Source organism: Crotalus tigris, unplaced genomic scaffold (assembly GCF_016545835.1).
Source record: "Crotalus tigris isolate CLP2741 ecotype Arizona unplaced genomic scaffold, ASM1654583v1 scf7180000017631.5181431, whole genome shotgun sequence".
Taxonomy (NCBI): domain Eukaryota; kingdom Metazoa; phylum Chordata; class Lepidosauria; order Squamata; family Viperidae; genus Crotalus; species Crotalus tigris.
In genome coordinates, this window is record NW_024096525.1 from 101,987 (window position 1) to 122,917 (window position 20,931).

A 20,931-nucleotide genomic window follows, 5' to 3' on the forward strand; every position below is an offset into this window, starting at 1 on the left:
GGTGGAGATAATATATTGTTTCTATTGTTCATTTACAACTGGTGTTTAGAGATATGTTTCCCTCAGACTGGAAATGCTATTAAGTCATCAAGACTAATAGACCTTGATAGGTTTGTCTTTCATGATTTGATCCGGTTTTCTTTTAAACCCATCAAAGTAAGTGGCTATCATTACGGTAATTGATTTTACAATTATTTTTTATTTATTTGTATTTATTAAATTTATATGGTTTCCTGTCTAACCCAAATTGAATCTGGGTGGGAGGGGTGTACAATAAAACTAAGAATTAAAATATTTCTGTACTGTAAAATCCATCTTCCACAAACCTAATATAGAGATACATCAGTAATGTGTCACATACATTCTTATGAAAAGCCAAGCAATTTCCTTATGAGTGAATCGTTGATTGTCTTTAATCGGTTTATAAACCTTCCTAATAGAACACTTGTCAGTTGCAGTCACCAGCCTCCACTTTGTACATGATTCCACAGCTCTTCTTGGCTCACCGTCTTCACATTGTTTGGGGCCAACGACATAGAATACCCACAGAAATTCAACCTATCACTTAAAGCACAGGAATGGGTACTTACTATAGGCTTCTACTTCCAAACAATAGCAACACAAGCCCCTTGGCTTCCCATCAAATGAAGTGACGGAGCAATGCTAAAGAACATGACAGATATTCTGCCACATCAGTACTGCCATCTGTGGACAACTTATAACATTGGACGCATTTGTCATTCAACCTTTGCATGTGTCAAGTTATGTAGTTATTTTGCCATACTTTAAATTATTTGATCTTTACATAAGTTGATTGCATTTGCTTTTTGACTGATCATTCACCTTGTTCAAAATGATCCTTTTGGAGCTCTTCAGAATCTCATTACTTTTCGCCACCCCAAAGAGATGGTGTCATTTGCATACTTGGCCAATTCACTGTTTACTCTTTAAGTTATGATAATTAAAAGCAATTTAAAAAACAAAACATGTTCTTAGGTGACTCCATTTAATCACTTTCATTGATAATTTTGACAGTTCCTTTTTATTCTTGTGTTATGTACTATATATACAAATTCTCAGAAGATCTTTATCTTCTGTCCCTTAACCACTAATTCAAATGCTTTAAAAATTCAAGTAAGCAAAGTTGATAAGGTGATTCCCAGCATTACATTGATGGAGGCTCTCAGAAAGTCTTCCAAAGTCTGGGGAGGCACGAGTTACAAAATTCCATATCCTTCCCTTCTTTCTCATTTAATTGCCCAAAATCTGATTTCATGGAGGGAAACTATTCAACAGGGCTCTTTTGAAAAGGAAAAACTACTTGGCTTCCTTCCCTTCATGGAAGTAGAGAAGACTTAGTAGGTTATCACAGGAAGAAGGCATTCGATAGGTTGATGGTGATTGGAAGAGCTAGTCTTGACAATACCTAATGTCAATTTTTAAAGAAATTCTTATTGCTCATTTTGCTTTTGCTACCTGTTTCTTAATTCTTTTCAAATGTTCAGCTCCTTTTGCTTTCTGAACACTACTAGAAATTCATGGTAGCTCATGCTTGGATTTGGTTGATCATGTGGAATTGTTGTGGAATATATTCTACTTGAGCCTCAATTACTATTTTAAATATCTTTGCGGGCTTTGACTAAGCAGAACTGGATATGATACTTCTATTAAAGATCACTGTGCTAGGGATGTAGGGAAGGATAGAAGGTAAAAAAATTCCACAGAAAAAGTAATAGTGAAAGTTCTGCACTGTTTCCAAGAAACCTAGATGGATGTGTCTGATAAGACACCCAAAAGTGAGTTTCATTTGAAGGAGATATCTCTATGGTATGAAGAATATAGTTTTGTGTAAATGTTATAGCTTCTGCTGTTCTTCTTTTTTTTTATAAATATTTTTATTGAGTTTTATAAAGGTAATAAGGGGATAGGGTCAAAAAGGGTAAGACAACGGGAAACATACAAAAAGGTTAGACCAGGGAAAGGGGATAACACAAAAGTAGGATTAATCCCACAAAATAACATCGCTTCAGCAAGTCTACTAGTCCGGGTTTACATATTAAATCTTAATAATTACTCTATTATTAAACAACTTTCCATATAATCACGTAAATAACAAATTAGTCAATAAATCTCATTCATTTCACTACTTAATAATGCTTAATGTTAATTAATTATAATCACTTTAAAATAATAATATACTACATATTAATTATAGTTTACCATATTATTTAAGTTCACAAATATACAAAGAGGAAGAAGAACAAGAAGAAATAAGAACAAGTTCATACAAATAATTATGGAATATAAATACAAATTATCAATTATCTCTTTAAATTTCATAACCTTTTCTCACTCTAGCGTATTTCTAACCAATAATAAAATTTTCCCCATGTTTTAAAGTAAATTGTGTCTTCTTTCTCTTTCATTTCTAAAGTCAGTCTATCCATTTTTGCACATTTGAGTATTTTTGTTATTATAGCCTGGTCAGATGGTAAATTTTCATTTTTCCAAAACTGGGCAAATATTATTCTTGCGGCTGTCAGCACATGCAATATTAAATACTCATTCTCTTTTCCATAATTCAAACCTAATATTCCTAACAAACAGAGTTCTGGTTTAAATTCTATCTGTATTTTAATCATCTCTTCTAGCCACATATGGATCTTAAACCAAAATTTTTTAACATTAGGACATATCCACCAGAGATGGTAATAAGTGCCTGGTTGTTGTTTACATTTCCAACACATATTTGATACATTTTTAAACATTTTCTCTAATCTAACTGGTGTCATGTGCCATCTATAAAACATTTTATATAAGTTTTCCTTATATGCAGCTGCTTTAGTAAATTTAATATTTCGGTCCCATAGTTTTTGCCAATCTTCTAAATCTATAGAATAACCAAAATTCTTTGCCCACACTATCATTGTTTCTTTCACTTGTTCTTCTTCCATCTTCCAGTTTAGCAGGAATTTATAAAGTATCTTAATCAGATTTTCGTCTGTTTTCAAAAGTATTTTATCTAGTGATGTCTGTTCTTTGTAAAATCCCATTATTTTTACATCTTTTTCATATCTTGTTTGAATTTGCAAGTATGACCACCATGTTAAATCAATGCCAGTTTGTTGAAGTTCTTGCCTATCTTTAAGTTTTCCTTCTTTATCTAAAATGTCTTTATAGGCCACAAGTTTGTCATAGTTAATTAAATTTGGATACGCAAATGCTTCCATTGTGGAAAGCCGCTCAGGTATTTTCATATAAATTTTCTTTTTAACTATCTCCCACTCTGAAAGTAATGCATTCCTTATGGCATGGGTTTGAAAGTATTTATGTAATTTGTTTTTCTCGTACCAAAGGAAAGCATGCCAACCCAGTTGCAAATCATGTCCCTCTAAGTAAAGAAGACGTTTATTTCTCAGTATGATCCATTCTTTAAGCCACAACAAAATAGTGGCTTGGTAATAAAGTCTCCAGTCTGGGAGCCCAACGCCCCCTCTGTCTTTTGATTCTTGTAGCAGTTTAATTTTAATTCTTGCTTTTTTCCCTTGCCATATAAATCTCATTATTGTTGTATTTAAGTCATCAAAAAATGTCTGGCTTAGTTTAACAGGAACCGTCTGAAATAAAAATAACAATTTGGGTAGGATATATTACTAGGAAGGATAGTCGCTATCCTTCCTAGTAATGATAATTGAAAGTTTTTCCACTTCTCCAAATCCATTTTTATTTGATTCAATAATCTTCCATAGTTATCTTCTTTTATTGTTATACATTCTGATGTTAAATAAATACCTAAGTATTTAACTTTTTTAACTATCTGGAGATTTGTTTTTTCCACAAATTGAGCTTTCTGTTTTTCTGTTAAATTTCATGTAAGTACTTTAGTCTTTTCCCTATTTATTTTCAACCCAGCCACTTCTCCAAATTCCTCTATTTTCTGCAATAATTCAGTGGCTGTTTCCAAAGGCTCCTCCAAAATAAAAACCAAATCATCTGCAAAAGCTTGTAATTTATATTTCTGATCTTTTATCTCCAGTCCTTTGATTTCCCCATCTTGTCTAATATTCCTGGCCAACACTTCCAGTGTAAGAATAAATAACAAGGGAGACAGTGGACATCCCTGTCTTGTACCTTTCCTAATCTCAAAATTATCTGTATAGTCTCCATTTATAAGTATCTTTGCTGATTGTTCCTTGTAAATTGCTTGAATTGCATTTATAAAATTTTCACCAAGTCCATCACTCGCAATTGATGAAACATAAATTGCCAGTTAAGATTATCAAAAGCTTTTTGAACTTCTGCTATGCTGTAAGGGTTTTATTTATTTTTAAAATCATATGAAACATTGTTTTTCTCTGAATTAATCAGTGGTGTCTTGGTTTTTTTATTTGCAGAATTGAAGAACCAGAAGACGCACGTGATCAGTTCCATCTGGCTAGGCTGAACTGCAAGAAATTTGCTTTTGTCCATGTAGCTTTTGCACAATTTGAACTGTCACAAGGTTTGTAGGAACAGGTTTACAGTTAAATGTAGATTTGCTGCTATTAGCCTATCGTAGCCATATAGAGAGATTCAACTGTGTAGTTACACTCAATGTTTTTTCTTCTAAGGTTAGGTAGGAGAACACATTGATAATGGAACAATTAAATGGTTCTTTTCTTTTTAGAGGTAGTTTCCAACAAATTTTATACCAAGGCAGAAAAAATTAGAATAGAGCACTCCTTTATTGTAACTTGAGCATTATATTGTCCTGTCTTCACTCTGTATTTTTTCATTTCACTACTTCTTCAATGCATTGAAAGTTCAATTGATCAAAATGAATTTTTAATTGCAGTATAAAGATATTTTTGCTGTGCGGTGCTTGGGTAGATGTAAATTGAAGTAGGGAATAGAAATAAACTAAGGTGGCATTTCTATGTAACAATGATTATTTATGAAATAAATCTAAAATATTTATTTCTATAAAATATTACATCATGTATTTAATATACTTCTTTAATATACTTCTTTTTGTATTTATTTCATTATAGAATGTATATCCCATCTTTATTTTATATAGAAATAGAGCAGAACAGAACAGAACAGAATAGAATAGATAGCAGAGTTGGAAGGGACCTTGGAGGTCTTTTAATCCAGGCATGTCAAACTCACAATGTCATGTGATGTCGCGCAATATATTGCAGTTTCTCCCCATTGCTGGCAATTCCCCCCCATTGCCGGCAATTTGACATGCCTGTTCTAGTCCAACCCCCTGCTTAGGCAGGAGATCCTATACCAGTGGTTCTCAACCTTTCTAATGCTGCGACCCCATAATACAGTTCCCCATTTTGTGGTGACCCCCAACCACTTATACATCACCGGGTGCCAGGGGCGTGGCCAAAGAAAAGGGGAAAAAATGGCAGACAGCCTTGTTTGGCGACCCCCGTGAAATGGTCGTTCGACCCCAAATGGGGTCCCGACCCACAGGTTGAGAACCACTGCCCTATACCATTTCAACAAATGATTGCCCAATCTCTTCTTAAAAACTTCAAAATACATTATACATAATCCTCTCATCTCTTATTTTCTTCACCAGAGCAGCTCAATTAGGCAGTTTGGACTAAGAGAATAACTGGCCCAAAATCACTCCACTGGCTTTCATGCATAAGGGAGGACTAGAACTCAAGTCTTCAAATTTCTATCTCAGCCCTTAACCACCTGCCAAACTGGCGCACATATTTAAATAATTTAATTTAATATTAAACTTTCAAGACAACTACATTAAGATTTTAGAAAAATACTGATTTATACATTTTAAACCTAAATACAGGAAATACAGGTAATGGTCACTTAATTATCCTAGATGGGACCAGCAACTCTGTTGCTTAGTAATGTGGTCATTACGCAAAATGTCATGTGACCACTCTGTTTAGAGACAGCAGTTCTGGCAATCCCAGTTGCTGTCGTTGAATGAATCTTGTGGTTGTTAGGTAAGGACCCACCTGGATCCAATCCATTCTTGGAAGAAAGTAAGGGATTGTCTCCACTTCATCTTCCTCCATCCACCTATCCCTTTCCACTGATTTCCCCTGCTGTTCAACCCTGCCTACAATGCCCACCATATAACATGCCACAACTATACTGGTTGACTTTTTTTGTGCCCCATTTTTTTCTGCCAGTGCAGAGGGCGACCTTTTCTTGAATGCTGACCTTATTCTCCATTCGTGAAAGAAATCCCTAGCCAAAGTGCAAGAGAAGTCCCAGCCGGTGCATAAGAAGAAGGCCCTACCTGCACTGGCACAAAAAAAAGCCCTAGTGCAGTGGTGGCGAAGCTGTGGCACGCGTGCCAGAGGCGGCAGAGCCCTCTCTGTGGGCACGCGTGTCATCACCCCAGCAGAGTTCTCCAGAGTAGTGAGTACATGGTATTTGGAAGCGACGGGGCAGGAAGTGAGCGAGCAAGCTGCGTTGGCCCCACGGGGATGCCCCGGAGATGGCGAGGGACTGGCCCCAGCCCAGGCCGGCAGCCCAGGAGGTGCTAAGCACATGGGGGCTGACAGCATCCGGCAACAGGGATTGCGTAGCCTGCTGTGAATAATGGGCTGACCATCCAGCAGCAGTGCTGCGGTGGCACTGGCAGCATACGGAGTCGGAGGAGCACATGATGTGGACTGCCAGACACGCCTACTCCATCCCATCTCTTTTTGGTTGGAGAGCTGGTTGCCATTGGTCATCTCCTCAGCCCCCTTGAGAGTCTTGCCCTTGGCCCGCGGGTAGAGTGCATTCCCCACGGTACCTTCCACAGTCGCCAGCCGCTTGCGCAGGTCCATTAGGCCGCCGCGTGGAGCACCTGGCCCAGTAGAGATGGGGGGAAGGCATGCAATTTTAGCTGGAACTGTGGGGCCATGGCACCAATGGGGATCGGGCTTTTCCCATTAGGAGTGCCCTTTGGCTTGCTCGGCACCTCTATTCAAGCTTGCTAGCCAACCATTTTGCTTCCTTTGTGCTGGGCGGGCCAGGTGCTCTGGGAGCAGCCAAAGGCAGCAGGTAGATGGGTGGCCAAAAGGGGGTTTTAAATGTGGGTAGTCCAGAATTTTGGTCAGTTGACCTCGGGATGCTACAATGGCTGGAACGTAAAGGGCCAGTCATAATGAATAAATGAACATTAAGGAAGGACTATATTTACATATCTCAGTCTTTAATAAATATCGAATCAGATTTGATGTTGACATTTTACCTTGTTTTCCCTTAGTTTGCCTTTGATAATGGCAAATTTTAAACGGAGAAAATGCATGACCATTGATTTTTTTTAAATATCTGTGTGACATTGAAAATCTGCTGTCTCAAGTAAATTTAATTTATTTGCCTAATTATGGATTATTTGCTTTGATAAAAGCTATTATATTAATATGAAAGTTTCTTTGAAATTAATGTTTCATAAGAAACAAAAATAAAAGCTAGATAAAGGAAAAAATAATTTGGCAGAAGCTTTGAGAAATAATCCTTTTGAAAGTAATTGCAACAAATAGTAGTTCTTTGTTAACTACGTTGCGCTTGGGAGCCAGACAGGATTATCTCTGGTAAGATGAAGATTTCTATTCCTTTAGGTTAGACTGGGACATCAAAGAATATCTCAGAAGATGATTTAGTATTGTTATCTTTTACTAGGAAATATCAAGAAAGCCAAGCAGCTGCTTGAAAAGGGTGTAGAATCAAGAGCAGTTCCAGCAGAAATGTTAGAAATTGCTCTACGAAACTTAAACTTACAAAAAACACAACTACTTTCAGTTGAAGAAAAAGAAAATTTGTCAGGTGAGCCATAAACTGCTGATCTTTTGAATTTTAATTAAAGGGATTATAACTTGGGTAAGTAACCTCACTCTTTTCTAAGCTAATTGTGTAGACTTTTGCATTTTTTATCTGAGCTTAAAGTTTGAAGTTCACTTCACTGGGAAATTACACACTTAATATATACTATAGCTATTTAGAAAATAACTATTTTGTGTTTGGAAAAAAATGACTCACAATTTTAATTTATTCATTCAAATGTATCAATGAAAATTCCAGCTTTCATTTTACAATGCTTGTGACTTGGTTAACCCTAATTAAATCGGTTGTTTACTATGCACAAATCTATAGCAGGGGAAATTTTACTTAAGAAAAATCTATACAAGTGGTCCTTGGCTTATGTCTGTCTGTTCAGTGAAGTTAGGACAGAAGTGGGAAAAAAATAGATTTGCAACCAGTCCTATTGCAGCATCACAGTGAGCCACATCACATAATCTCCAATTTTGACTTTCCCTGCTGGCTTTCCACAACCAAAGTCAACGGGAATGTTGGCAGAAAAAGTTGCAAGTCACCTCAGTAAGTTGTTCCTGGTATTTTTTTTTTCTCCTGAGGAGTCTGCCACTGAGTATGAGATCCCAGAGATCAGTATGAACACCCCATGATATTTTTCAGCTCCGGGGCTGGCCAAGTGAGGCTATTGAGATTAATGTTCCAATGCATGGAGGTACTGTTTAGGTTTGATGTACAATTTGGGGATCTCACTGGACACTCAGCTCCTGCTTGATGAGCAGGTGCTACCAACTGTAGCCAAGAAGACCTTTTCACAGCTTCATCTAGTATGTCAGTTGTGCTTTTTGCTAGATCAAGGGATCCTTTTAGCAGCTATTCATACCTTAGACATCTCACACCTGAACATAGGGCTGCCCTTGAAGACCACCCAGAACCTTCAACTTTAAATTGTTTTTGGCATTTTGGGCAGCATATACATTTAATAAATGAATAAATATGTTTAATTTTCCTCATTTTCTATATTTTTCTGCATCATTTTTAAAATTATTTTATTAAGGGGAAGGAGTAAGAACTTTGGAAGCATTGAAGCCTGCTCCCAAGTACTAGATATTTTTATTTGGCTAGATGTCAGCAAGTATTATATATGTGTTTTAGATTCTGTACAGATGGATATGCACATAATATTTCATTCTCACATTAAACCAAATGCACATTTTTTCGGATTTCATGCATCAGCTGTGAAATATAAATATGCTAACTTAGGAAAAGATGCAGTTGCTTTAACATGTTCCTGATAAATGCTGTATGCCAGTCCACATGCGTTTGGAAATACATTTTGCGGTTTGAATCCGATCACTGCATAGCTCCAATAGATAATATGAATTTTAGAAGAATGATGATAATGTTGATTGATTTAGAATGATCTAAGTGTATAGTTAGTTATGAATCATGATATGACATTAATTCAAATCCTAAAATGTTATTCAACCATGCCTTACTTGCTAGAAAAAGATGAGTAAACTTCTTAAAGTTCTTCAAGGTGTTGTGGTAAAATATATTAAAACGTGTATTCTGAAATGTGAATTTTATTGTAATGTTTAAATGTACACTATTCAGCAGAGATTGGCTAAAATATTTTAATTTTGTATCTTGATAAATTGCATATTTACAGGATCAAATTTGCACAATATAACTGGAAACTTGCAGAATAAGAAAAAAAATAGTGATTTTAATGAGATTACTACCAGTATGCCCAATTTTTTCCCAGGGTAAGTGGATTAAAATAGTACACAACATTCTAATGCTCTAGCCTTAGTTGATATAACTGAATATCTCATATTTTCATTTTAGAGAAAAAAATGATTTCCCAAGAGAGTCTGAACTGGTTTTTGGTGGACGCAAACCATTAACACAATTGAATAAGTCTAATCAGGTAGAAAGCTTTATGTTTCTATAACTATTCTACAAAAACAACATATTCTTTATGCTTCTGTTATATTTATTTATTTGCATCTGATCAGTTCCATTGTGTTTGATTATTTAGAAATGTACCTTTGGGAGAGTTCCTCTTCAATTAATAAATGAAAGTGAGAGTGACACAGATGAATCACTGAAGATGGAAATTCCTATTGTTGCAAAGAGGTATGAAACAAACTGCCTATAGAGAAGGCTTTGGGGATTTTGACAGGAAAGAGTATCCTGTGTGTATCTTGAAGTTGATAGGACAGAGTCAACAGGAAGCCTCTACCTTGTACAAAATAGCCTGAGCAAGCTTGGTTGCATTTGTGGCTTGTTAGCCAAAATATGAGAAAACTAAGGCCAATAGTTTAATCTACACCTCTTCTCTATCTTACTAGCTAAGCGTAACTTGAAAAACCTTGATTGACTGAGTAAATGATGGGCAGCAGAATATCTGCTGGAGCTTTTTGGTGACGACCAGACCACATTAAAGATTCGGTCTTGAACTAAATGATAAAGAGCATGAATTAATGAAGGAATGAAAGAAAAAATGGCTGGATGATTTTGGGCCAGTCACTTTCTCTTAACCCAGTTCATTTCACAGGGTTATTGCTGTGGGGAAAATGAGGAAGAAGGAATATTGGTATGTTCACAACCTTGAGTTATAGATGAAAAAAGGCAGAATAATAAATAATAGATTTCTAGGTATCTGCAAAAGTAGTTAGATATGTGTTTGTGAAAGGGGAAGGATGTAATAGATTTACTTTTAATTCCTTTTCCTCATGCTTTCTTATTTTTTTTTTGGCTTACTACTTCTTACTCCTTTTTTTTGTGCCTCCTATAACATTACTTATCATGAAAGGGAATAGTGTGATAGATGTGTATGTACAGTAAGGAACAATTAAGTTTTCTTTGAGATAATGTATTGGGTGTTAAATGCTTACGGTGAGTAAGATAAAATACCAGAACAATTGGGTCTGTTTTTCTGTTTCTTTCCCACAAGTAGTAGACAGGGAAGGAGCAGGTAACTTTCCAGACATCTGAATAGCTTTAAAAATTTTGCTAAGATGTAACTACAAAACTCTGGGGCCCAAGCTGGTCATCTCTATTACAGAGTAATGTTCCAAACTCATTTGCTTCTAAAAGATAATTTTGAATTAGGATTGTGAAAGGGCAGAAAGGACTGTAAAGACAAACCCAAGGCCATAGAGTTTTGGAAAACTTATATTGAAGTCTATTTGTTTTAAATTGTTTGAGTTTATTTAACAAGAAAAAGTGCCAAATTGAGACAGTTTTTTTTTTTAAGTAGCTATTATATTAGCTTGTTCTCCTTGCTAATTTTTGAGTACTGTTGCTTTTATGTCTGGAACTTTGTAACTAAATTTTAATATTCTGGGAAAGTAGGCAAACATCTGGAACCAATCTGATCCAGTTACTACAGCCTGAATCAAAACCTAACCAAAGTGGTCCTTATTTACCCAGAGACTTGAAGGTAATCGAATAATCTGTTTCATGTCTGTTGTTATAGTTTATAATGTAGGAGGAGGAGGAGGACTGAGATAAATAGAATTTGATTATGTAAATGATGGGGAACTGCATGTAGGAGTTACAGATACAAATAAGAGACTCTGTGGAGGGGCAGATATCAGAGTTCTGCTGTTGGAGGGAAGATGTGCTTCTTGGTGTCCTTTCTTCACTCAGGAACATGCTGTGTCCTTCCTAGAGAAAAATATTTTTTCTGTGTAGCACCAACTGGGACAATTCATTTAATACTGCAGAGAAAATAGCAGAACTGTGCTTGCAGTGCTCCAAATAAAATTGTCTAGCACATGTGGGCCTTGATAATATCAATCGCCTCTTCCCTTTATCAAAGAAAATAGAATGGTACCTGAAGGAAAGTCACTCTTGAAGACGTTCTAACTAGAGTATTTGTTAAATGTGGCTTGCACTGAAATAAAGAGCAGACCGATTGGCCCATCATTAGAGAGCTCCATTCTGCATACAGTATAGATCATTTATTTTCTTCTGTTCAATCGTGTCTGATTCCTGGAGACTGCCTAGGCAAGTCCCTGCAGTTTTCTTGGCAAGGTTTTTCAGAAGTGGTTTGCCATTGCCTCCTTACTAGGTCTGAGAGAAAGTGACTGGCCCAGGGTCACCCAGCTGGCTTTGTGCCTAAAGCAGGACTAGAACTTACTTTCTCCTGATTTCTAGCCTGAGGCCTTAATAACTGCACCAAACTGACTCATAGAAAAAATAGGAATTTGGTAATAGAGTCATACTGAGAGGGGTGGGGAGGAATTTTTCTAAGCAGATTTTGGGACGGGATTCAAATGAAGAAGATAGTCCTGTTATATAAACAAGTTGTGTTCCACCCTTCCAAGATTGGTAAAATGAGGACCCAGATTGCTAGGGGCAATAGGCTGGCTCTGTAAACCGCTTAGAGAGGGCGGTAAAGCACCGTGAAACAATATATAAGTCTAAGTGCTAATGCTATTTAAGTACAAACATGATTTAATATTAGGAAATAGGTATCACTTGCATTTACACACTGAATCTTCCTAGTTTGATGAGTGGCAGGTACATTGGAGCCAAAATTTCCATTGTTAAGCAAGAAAATTGTCAAGTGAGTTTTACAACTTTTTTGCCATAGTTGTTAAGCCAGTCACTGCAGTTGTTAAGTGAATCTGGGCTTCCCCATTGACTTTGCTTGTCAGAAGCCAGCTGGGAAGTTACAAATGGTGATCACATGACTTCGGAATAGCGCAACTGTCGTAAATACATGCCAATATTCAAGCACCTGAGTTTTGATCATGCGACCATGGGGATTCTTCAATGGTCGTAAGTGTGAAAAATAGTTATAAGTCACTTTTTTCAGTGCCGTTGTAACTTCAGACGGTCACTAAGTAAAGAGTTCTAAGTTGGGGACTACTTGTATTGACCCTTAGCTTTGAATTTAAGATGTTTTTCCTTATTTTTAAAACATAGTCACTGATATGATTCAGTGCTATCTTACAAAATAAAATAAAGTAGAACAGTCAGTGTGGACAAATGTGGGTGAACTGTACATTCTTCCATCCTTCTTTTCCCTTGAAAGCAGTCAAAAAGTAAATGTTAGATATTCAGCCTTAACCAACAACACAGCAGTTGATGAAATAAAAGTACATCTGAACCGAATGCTCAACTGATATATTGTAACTATAAATGGAATATTTATGACATGCTTGAAATTTCTACTCATTATTAGACTCTTTGATTTAGGTGAGATTTGATTCTGATGCTGTAAGTTTTTCAAGAGAGATTTTGCAGTAACCTCTATATTTCATTCTGCATTGTACAATAGAGCCTTTAAACTTGGTAGGCCATTGGTACTTTGTATAGACTAGGATAGATTGGGACACTGTTTTCTGTGCCATAAATTCTCTTTGAAGGGCACATCTGCTTAACGTGGTTCAGACCACCTTGTTGTGGTGCACATTTTCATCTGTGGTTTTGGGGCAAGTGGAAATGGGGAAAGGGGTGTGTGCTCATGCAGCCATTAACTGGAGCTTTATTTTTCTTCTTTTATTTAGTCTTTGCCAATTAGAAATCTTAGACACTCAGATGAAGAGAATTCAGAAAGTGCTATGAATTCAACTCTAACATTAAAGGAGAAAAATGACCCTGTTTATGTTAAAAAAAGAGGTTTGTTTTAATGGATGTGGAATTATGATAACTTTTGTTATTTTTATAATTTATTAGCACTCTTCAGTGCTCTGGGTTCAAAAGGAATAAGGTGAGATTTCAGTGCATCTGTGGAGCCCAGCCTCACGATCCTGACTAAGATGTAGCTGCTTTAAGGAGCTTAAAAAGTGCTTCTTAACTGCCTCCATACGCACCAAAGTAATCCTTTTCCTTTGAATTTAAGGAACTGCAAAGGCTTATGATTTATGTATTGAATATTGTTTGTCAAAGTTGGCTTTGCATTTTCTATTGAAAATGTAATTCCAAAAGGGAAGCAAGACTGGTGGGGTCTAAGAAGAGAGCATTCTTTGCTTTGCCCCTGCCTTATGGAACATCTTGTTCTCAGAGGCGAGGCAGGCCCCGTCTTCCAACTTTCCGGAAAAGTGTCAAGACCTGACTCTGTGCTAGTTTAAAATATGCTTTCTGTGGGCAATTAAGCTGGTATGCATAGATTTCTATGCTCAAATAGAGCATAGAAATAGACATTGCACAATCTGTACTGTGTTTTCCCAAAAATAAGACCCGGGCGTATATTTTTTTGCCTCCAAAAGAGGCAGTAGGTCTTACTTTTGGGGGATGCCTTATTTTTTTTCTGACACCTGCCTTATCTCATCGGTGCCAACAACCCCATCCAGCAGGAGCCCACGTGGCTGCTGGCCCCCTTCTGTGGAAGCTTGCAGCAGAAGGCCGCGTAGCCTGCCGTGCTGCCGTCACGAGGTAAGGCAGGTGTGGTAGAGCTACTGCAAGCGCCCCATAGGCGCCCAAACACTTTTCACCTGGATGGAGAAATGACGGGGACTGGAAGCTTCGTCTGCTTGCAAATGGGGCAGTTGGAAATGGAGTGAATCCCTCAGTTTCCAAGCACCCCATTTGCAAGCAGACAAAACTTCCAGTCTCCCTTTGGGAGAAAAGTGCACGGCGCGTCTGGATTGCCTGCCTCCCCCCAAAATATAGCAATATAGATTCATACTGATTTCTCCAGACTATAGGTAGTCCTTACCTTATGACCACCATTTGTAAGGAGGGCAAGCAGCTGCCCTCTGTGCACATTCCTGCAGTGGGCTACAGAAATGAAATTGAGATCTTCACCTCCTCTCTATCCATGGAGGGAATTCCTAAGCTGGGTTGGAGAAATGAAGCAGGGATTTCAAAGAAAAGGGGAATCCTTTGGCAGGTGGCAGTAGCTTACAACCTTCCCGGCTTCCCCACATTGACTTTCAGAGTAGATTGCAAACGATGATTACGTGATTGTGGGGCGCTTGGCAACTGGTCGTAAGTGCAAACAGGTTGCCAAGCACCCTGATCACAATTAGGTGACCTTCAGGAGTGGCGGTGCAGTATTTTATGATGAGTTTACAGACTGTAAAGCACTCTTTCTGAGCTGCTGCAACTTTGAATGGTCATTAAAGAACTGAAGTTCTATGTTGAGGACTAGCCATGCCTGCAATGTTCTGTCTAAAAATTCTGAACTGGCTATGTTCTGCTGAAACACAATTCAAGGGAATTCTATTTTCAGTTTCAAATCTTTTTAGGAGTTTCAGTCATAGAAAACAATAGAAATTGACAAATAGATTAATTTTTAGAATATTTCCTGTATGATTCACCCTTTTCTTGACTGGCTCTTTTATTTAGATATTCAACTGTCGTATTCATTTTAATAACTACATTGTTTGTTTCAGAAACTGAAATACTGCAGGAAGAACCAAGAATAATAGAATCCGCCTGCCTGGAAGGACAACAGCAGACCCTTCTTTCTCTTGGAAGTTGCCAAAAGGAGCAGGAGCAGTTGAGATTAAATTGTCTTGCATCTAAAAATAAATGGTCCCATCTTGAAACACAGTATAAAAGAAACTCAGAGGTATTTTTAAAAAGTCTGTTAATTCAGATTATTAATTTAGTCAATGCAAAAAATGAACTTGAACTACCTGGCTTTTCAGATTGTACATTTGCTAGAATTATAACATAGTGATGTTTTGTGTCTTTTATTTGACCCCATTTTTTCCTGTCCAGGAAAAACCTTATTACTCTAAAGTGAAGGTATGCGGTCTAGTGCCTGGGATCATATTAGTATGATCCCTGATATCTCATTTAATTCCCACCAGACTCCTTGTTCCACCTGATTTATTTTAATTTCTCTTTGGATTATTATAAGCCACCCAGAGTCATTGAGAATTGATCAACATACAAATTTGATAAATTATAATTATGATTATTAAAAAGTATCAAGAAAAGTAAAGAGGAATCTGGAAAGCACTAGCTTTTAGAGTCACATTTATACTTAGGCATACTCAGGTGGGCACTAAGATGACAGAGAGCATGGGGGGGGGAAATTATAGCCCACCTTGTGATAAATGGCTGTTTTGTGATTGATCATGGTAACCATAGCAACAACACATTTTGTAAACATGTTCGTCACATGTCAACATTCCAAATGTGCTAGAAAACAGGACTCTGTGTTCAAGTCTTGCCTTAGGCATGAAAACTGGTTAGGTGACTTTGATTCAGTCACACTCTCTCAGCCCATGATGTCAAGCTCGGGGACAACCTGATTGATCAATTCCTGCCATAACCAATGGATCAATGCTTGATTGGTCCAAATAAGTGGACCTTTTATTTGCAGAAAAAACCCTAGGAAGAAAAATAATGGATTTTTCTTACAAAGGAGGTTTAAAAACTAAGTTTAGCATCTACTTTAATAAACAACATGTTTGTTAAAGGTAGATGTTAAACTATAGCCCTTAGTCTACAACAGGGTGGATTTGATTTAAATCAAGTCGATTTAAATCATGATTATTAAAGAGCAATTGTCATCTCTGTCCTGGCTCCTCCTCTGACCTGCTGTTGACGCACCAACTGTGCCATTCACTTTAATGGGACAGTTGGTGATGCAGTGACACAACAAGGTGAGGGATGTGGTGAGCAGCAGGTGAGTGGATGCCCGCTAACAGGCATTGCCATGATGGATCTGAAATGACAGGTGCTCTTTAAATGTAAGGACTCATTCTTGCTGGTAGTTAGAATCTTTAATATTATTTGCAAACAAAATGAAGGTTTCTTATTTAGAATAATAAGCCGTCAGGTTAGTAAAACAGCGATATCAGAACCGATTTTAGGTTAATAGGTTAATCACACATAATTGGAGAATTACTCAAATTCTTTTATTTAATTAAAACACTTAGAGCCTGGTACAGATGCATTTCTCTTCAAACAATAATACAGTTTGTGGTGTACATAGATTTGCAAAACAATGGGATAAAGGAATATTCCTGAACTTTGTTTTATGATTTATTTCATGGTTAGTGTGAAATTGTGTGAATGCATTAACGCAATGCATGTTATCTTAGTTTGTGGAGCTTGGATTCATTGAATGAATTTACCAAAAATGTAAATATTGCAGAATATACAGCCTCCATTTCATGCTGAATAAATTAAATTGTTAATGTATCTTAAATAGAAAACTATATTTAGATAGATTTTTACTCCAAAAGCATTTTATTAAAATAAATTTGATAAAAATAATAAAAAAATCCAATTTAAATTAAAAAAATCTTATTTTTTAAATTTTTTTTAAAGAAAATCATCAATTATTATCCACCCTGATCTACAACAATCTCCTTTGTAGGAAAAAAACAATTTTTCTTTTGCGCTTTTATATTCCCTTCCCACAATAAAATAGTTTAAAGTAAAGCTATAGAACAGATAATTCTGGAGCTGTTACTCAGATTATGATCACTGCTAATAAGCCTGAAAATTGGTTGAATTTTTGCTCAAAATGGAGAAAACAGAGGCACTTTTCAGACTTACACAAGCTTAATAGATAGATAGATTGGTTATTTCAGCCAAACAGAAAAATATACCAGAATCTAAATTATGCACACATTCTGGTTAGATTTGCAAAACTGAAAGCATAACTGTTTGCATTCAGGGAAAAAAATTCAACTGGACTGGCTTTGATTGCATATTACACAATATTGTGTTCATTTTAACCTTGTTTGCTGAAGTCATAAAAAGTGCATTTAATCATCTAGAAAAGCAAAATAAACTTGTGATTTCAATTTACTTTTACTTCCATCACTGGAGGTTTTCAAGAAAAGAGTGGACAACCATTTGTCCGGGATGGAGTAAGCACTCTTGCCTTCAGCAGGGGGTTGGACTGGAACAGGGCTTTTCAACCGGTGGTATGTGTACCACTTGTGGTACTTTGCCATGTGGCAGGTGGTATGTGACTGCTAGCCAAGTGTAGCAGGGGAGGGGAATGAGCTGAAGCGACCCAAGCCTGAGGGAGAGGCAGCTGCAGTTGCAGGACTGTTGGGGCTCTGCAGAAGCCCCAGGAGCCAGCAGGGCTCCAGCTGATTGGCGCTTCCGGAAGCAGCACGGAGTTGGAGGTGAACTAAAGAAAAAGGGAGGGAGGAGGAGAAGAGAGGCTATAAAAGGAGGTGGTTTGGGTGGGAAAGGGAAAAAAAACAGGGAAAGAGAAGAAGAGCTCAGCAGGCAGGGAGGAAACAGGGACAGAGAAGAAGCAGCAGCTGTTGCTGGAAGAAAAAGTCCCCTTTTTCGTTTTCTCCAGTTAGGAGAATGCAATCAGCGCTGATAAAACGAAAAGCTGGCAGACAAGTATGTCGGAAAGGAGGTGGGCTTATTTAGTTCTGGGTCAGTTGGCAGCTTGATTGGGTTACCATAAGGATTGTTGTACAGTTTTTACAGCATTTTGTAATTCAGAGGTTCCTTTGTGTGCTTTGGTTACTCAAATATTTTAGACTGTATTTTAGGCTATCAATGAGTGAAAAATGTTGACTTCCATAGGTTTAATCCCTTTAAACAAATGTAATTAGTTTTACCCCCTTATCTTGAGTCTGTCTATGGCTTTTAGAAAGTTTTCTTTGAAGATAAAAAGGCTTAATTTAAGGGTAAAGCTTTTCACAGTTGCCAGAGCCTTTCAGTCTTGGATTGCAACATTGTGACATGTGACACGTCTGAGGCAGCTTAAAAAAAAACCAGAGTTTATGTGTTTCTTTATTTTGTAAGCCTTTCTTGCTTTGTACTTGATTCCTGTGTCTTTAAGGGTACAGGGAAGGGATTGGGGGGATGCATTCTTACTACCCTGGAAGGAGAGCTAAGAAGGGCTGACCAGCTAGCTCATGGGTCTACAAACTTAGCAACTTTAAGACTTGTGGACTTCAACTCCCAGAATTCCTCAACCAGCTGTGAGGGCTGAGGAATTCTGGGAGTTGAAGTCCACAAGTTTTAAAAGTGCCAAGTTTGAAGTTCCCTGAGCTAGCTGGTAGTGGTGCATATTAATAAACAGGGATAAATTCATCATACATTTGTCAGTGCAAATGGAAAGTGATTCAGCAAAAGAACAGCCACCAAAGAAATTTAAATGGTACTTTTCCCCTTTTTTTCTACAGTTTGTAATATTTTATTAGATTATAGAATAAAATACAAAAGCAAATAGTAGGACACAGTGGGGAGGAAAAAGGGGGAAAAGTGAGGGGGAGAAGGGAAAAAGAACAGACTTCCTCTGTTGCAGTAGAAGGAAGCATTAACATTGAACCTCAACTTTTTACTTTTCTATAATATTATAAACTAGCCATTTCTATAACAACAAATGAATCTAATCAGTAAAATTCAAAATCCCCCCCCCCTTTTTTTTAGTCATCAAGTTTTTGACACCTCGCTAAGCACTGGTGGTACTCAAATATTGTCATGTCCTAAAAATGGTACAATCTGTGAAAAGGTTGAAAAGCCCAGGACTAGAAGACCTCCAAGGCTCTTTCCAGCACTATGATTCTATGATTTCTCCAATGACTTTTTTCCCCCAGTAGTGTTAAGATAGTTGCACTCATTGTAGAGAGTAAGTAATATAATCCATTTCTGCTTTCTAGTTCAATTTATATTGTCCACTAGGAATCAATGGAAGTGGACATATACTATGTTCTTGTTAAGAACCAATCATATAAAAGTGTTCCCCATTTTGCAGGGAAAAAGTTCAAGTTTTGAACATGCTGCTTTTCCAGTTCCTAAAAGATGTTCACCGTCAGAGCAAGCTTCACGTATCATTTCACCAGAGACTGCTTCAGACAGAAAGAATCAAGTTTTTGTTGGCGGAACACCTCGCAACAACGTGATTCATGATTATGTGGCCTGGTAATTTCACTTGAGGCTGGATTTTTTTTAATATGCAAATTTATAGGTTATTTGAATTTTCTTTTGGACAATTTAACCCAGAGGTCACCAACCTTTCTAGGATGGCTGTCTGGAGGGAAAGGAAAGGGGAGGCATGGGGCCACATGCGCACACGCAATGCAAAAAGGTGTGGCACGAGTGCCCCTGCGATGCTGGGGGCGGGGCTAGCGCCTGTGTGAAGCAGGGTGCAGGGCTAGCGCCCGCGCAACACTCAGGACGGGGCTAGCACCTGTGCAATGCTTGGGGCAGTGTTATTGCGATTGTGGAGGGGGGAGTGCACGCACACGTGCGCATACTGGCCAGCCATTCATGTGGCCCGGTAGCCAAGAGGCCACGGCCCATAGGTTGCGAACCTCTGGTTTAACCCATCACTTTTGTACATAAGAAGACACATAAATGAACAATTGAAATATGTTCTGAGGGAATCATATAAAGTTGAAAGTGAAAAAGTAATTCTAAAAATTATTTCATGTTGGCCTAAAGTATTTCTTAAAATATTGAAATAGCATATACTCCACAATAGTTCAATAAAACAAACTTTATATCTTCAAAATTTAGTGCTCGAAAAGAAAAAACAGGTTGTTCGTTACTTACAAATACGATTGTTAGGAGATACAGTATTTTGTGCAAAGATTATAATTATATCTTTTCTTCCCATTTCAGTACTCCAGTTGTAAGAAATAATTTTCTTCCTATGGCTAAGGCAACTACACCATATAATCAGTTTTCATATTTGCAACATTGTACTCCAACAGCTCCATTCCATCTACAGAGTGGATTACAGGTATCAGCTATTTTTAAATTGTATAACATAATTTTATTTATTTTATTTTATTTTTAAAATTTATGAGCCGCCCCACTCCTGAAGGACTCTGGGCGGCTAACAATAAAAAACACATAAAACATAACAAACAACAATACAAAAACAATCATCCAGGGGCAAGGTTTTATAAACCCCAGGCCTGCCGGAAAAGCCAGGTCTTAAGTAGCTTACGGAAGACCAACAGGGTGGGAGCGGTCCTAATCTCCAGGGGGAGCTGATTCCAAAGCGTGGGCGCCATCACAGAGAAGGCCCTCCTCCGCGGCCCCGCCAAATGGCACTGCTTGGCCGACGGGGCCCGAAGGAGGCCCAGCCTGTGGGATCTAACCGGATGTAGGGAACTATGAGGTAGTAGGCGGTCTCGCAAATAGCCTGGCCCTGAGCCATATAGGGCTTTAAAGGTAATGACCAACACTTTGAATTGGACCCGGAGACCAATAGGCAACCAGTGCAGCTCATGGAGGATAGGTGTA

General features: G+C 37.6%; 1 protein-coding gene across 3 annotated transcripts in view; it reads left to right on the forward strand.

The window, feature by feature from the left end:
* Window positions 1-20,931, forward strand: part of TTK (TTK protein kinase) — a 64,688-nt gene that overhangs the window by 24,633 nt on the left and 19,124 nt on the right. For 2 of the 3 annotated variants that reach the window (XM_039334442.1, XM_039334441.1), the window contains 10 exons: window positions 4,395-4,501; window positions 7,645-7,788; window positions 9,446-9,542; window positions 9,625-9,706; window positions 9,818-9,915; window positions 11,134-11,224; window positions 13,302-13,413; window positions 15,132-15,310; window positions 19,433-19,599; window positions 20,302-20,422. In XM_039334442.1, coding sequence (XP_039190376.1) covers window positions 4,395-4,501; window positions 7,645-7,788; window positions 9,446-9,542; window positions 9,625-9,706; window positions 9,818-9,915; window positions 11,134-11,224; window positions 13,302-13,413; window positions 15,132-15,310; window positions 19,433-19,599; window positions 20,302-20,422 — 1,198 coding nt within the window. The remainder of the gene's footprint in view (window positions 1-4,394; window positions 4,502-7,644; window positions 7,789-9,445; window positions 9,543-9,624; window positions 9,707-9,817; window positions 9,916-11,133; window positions 11,225-13,301; window positions 13,414-15,131; window positions 15,311-19,432; window positions 19,600-20,301; window positions 20,423-20,931) is intronic. The other variant, XM_039334443.1, reaches the window with a different exon arrangement.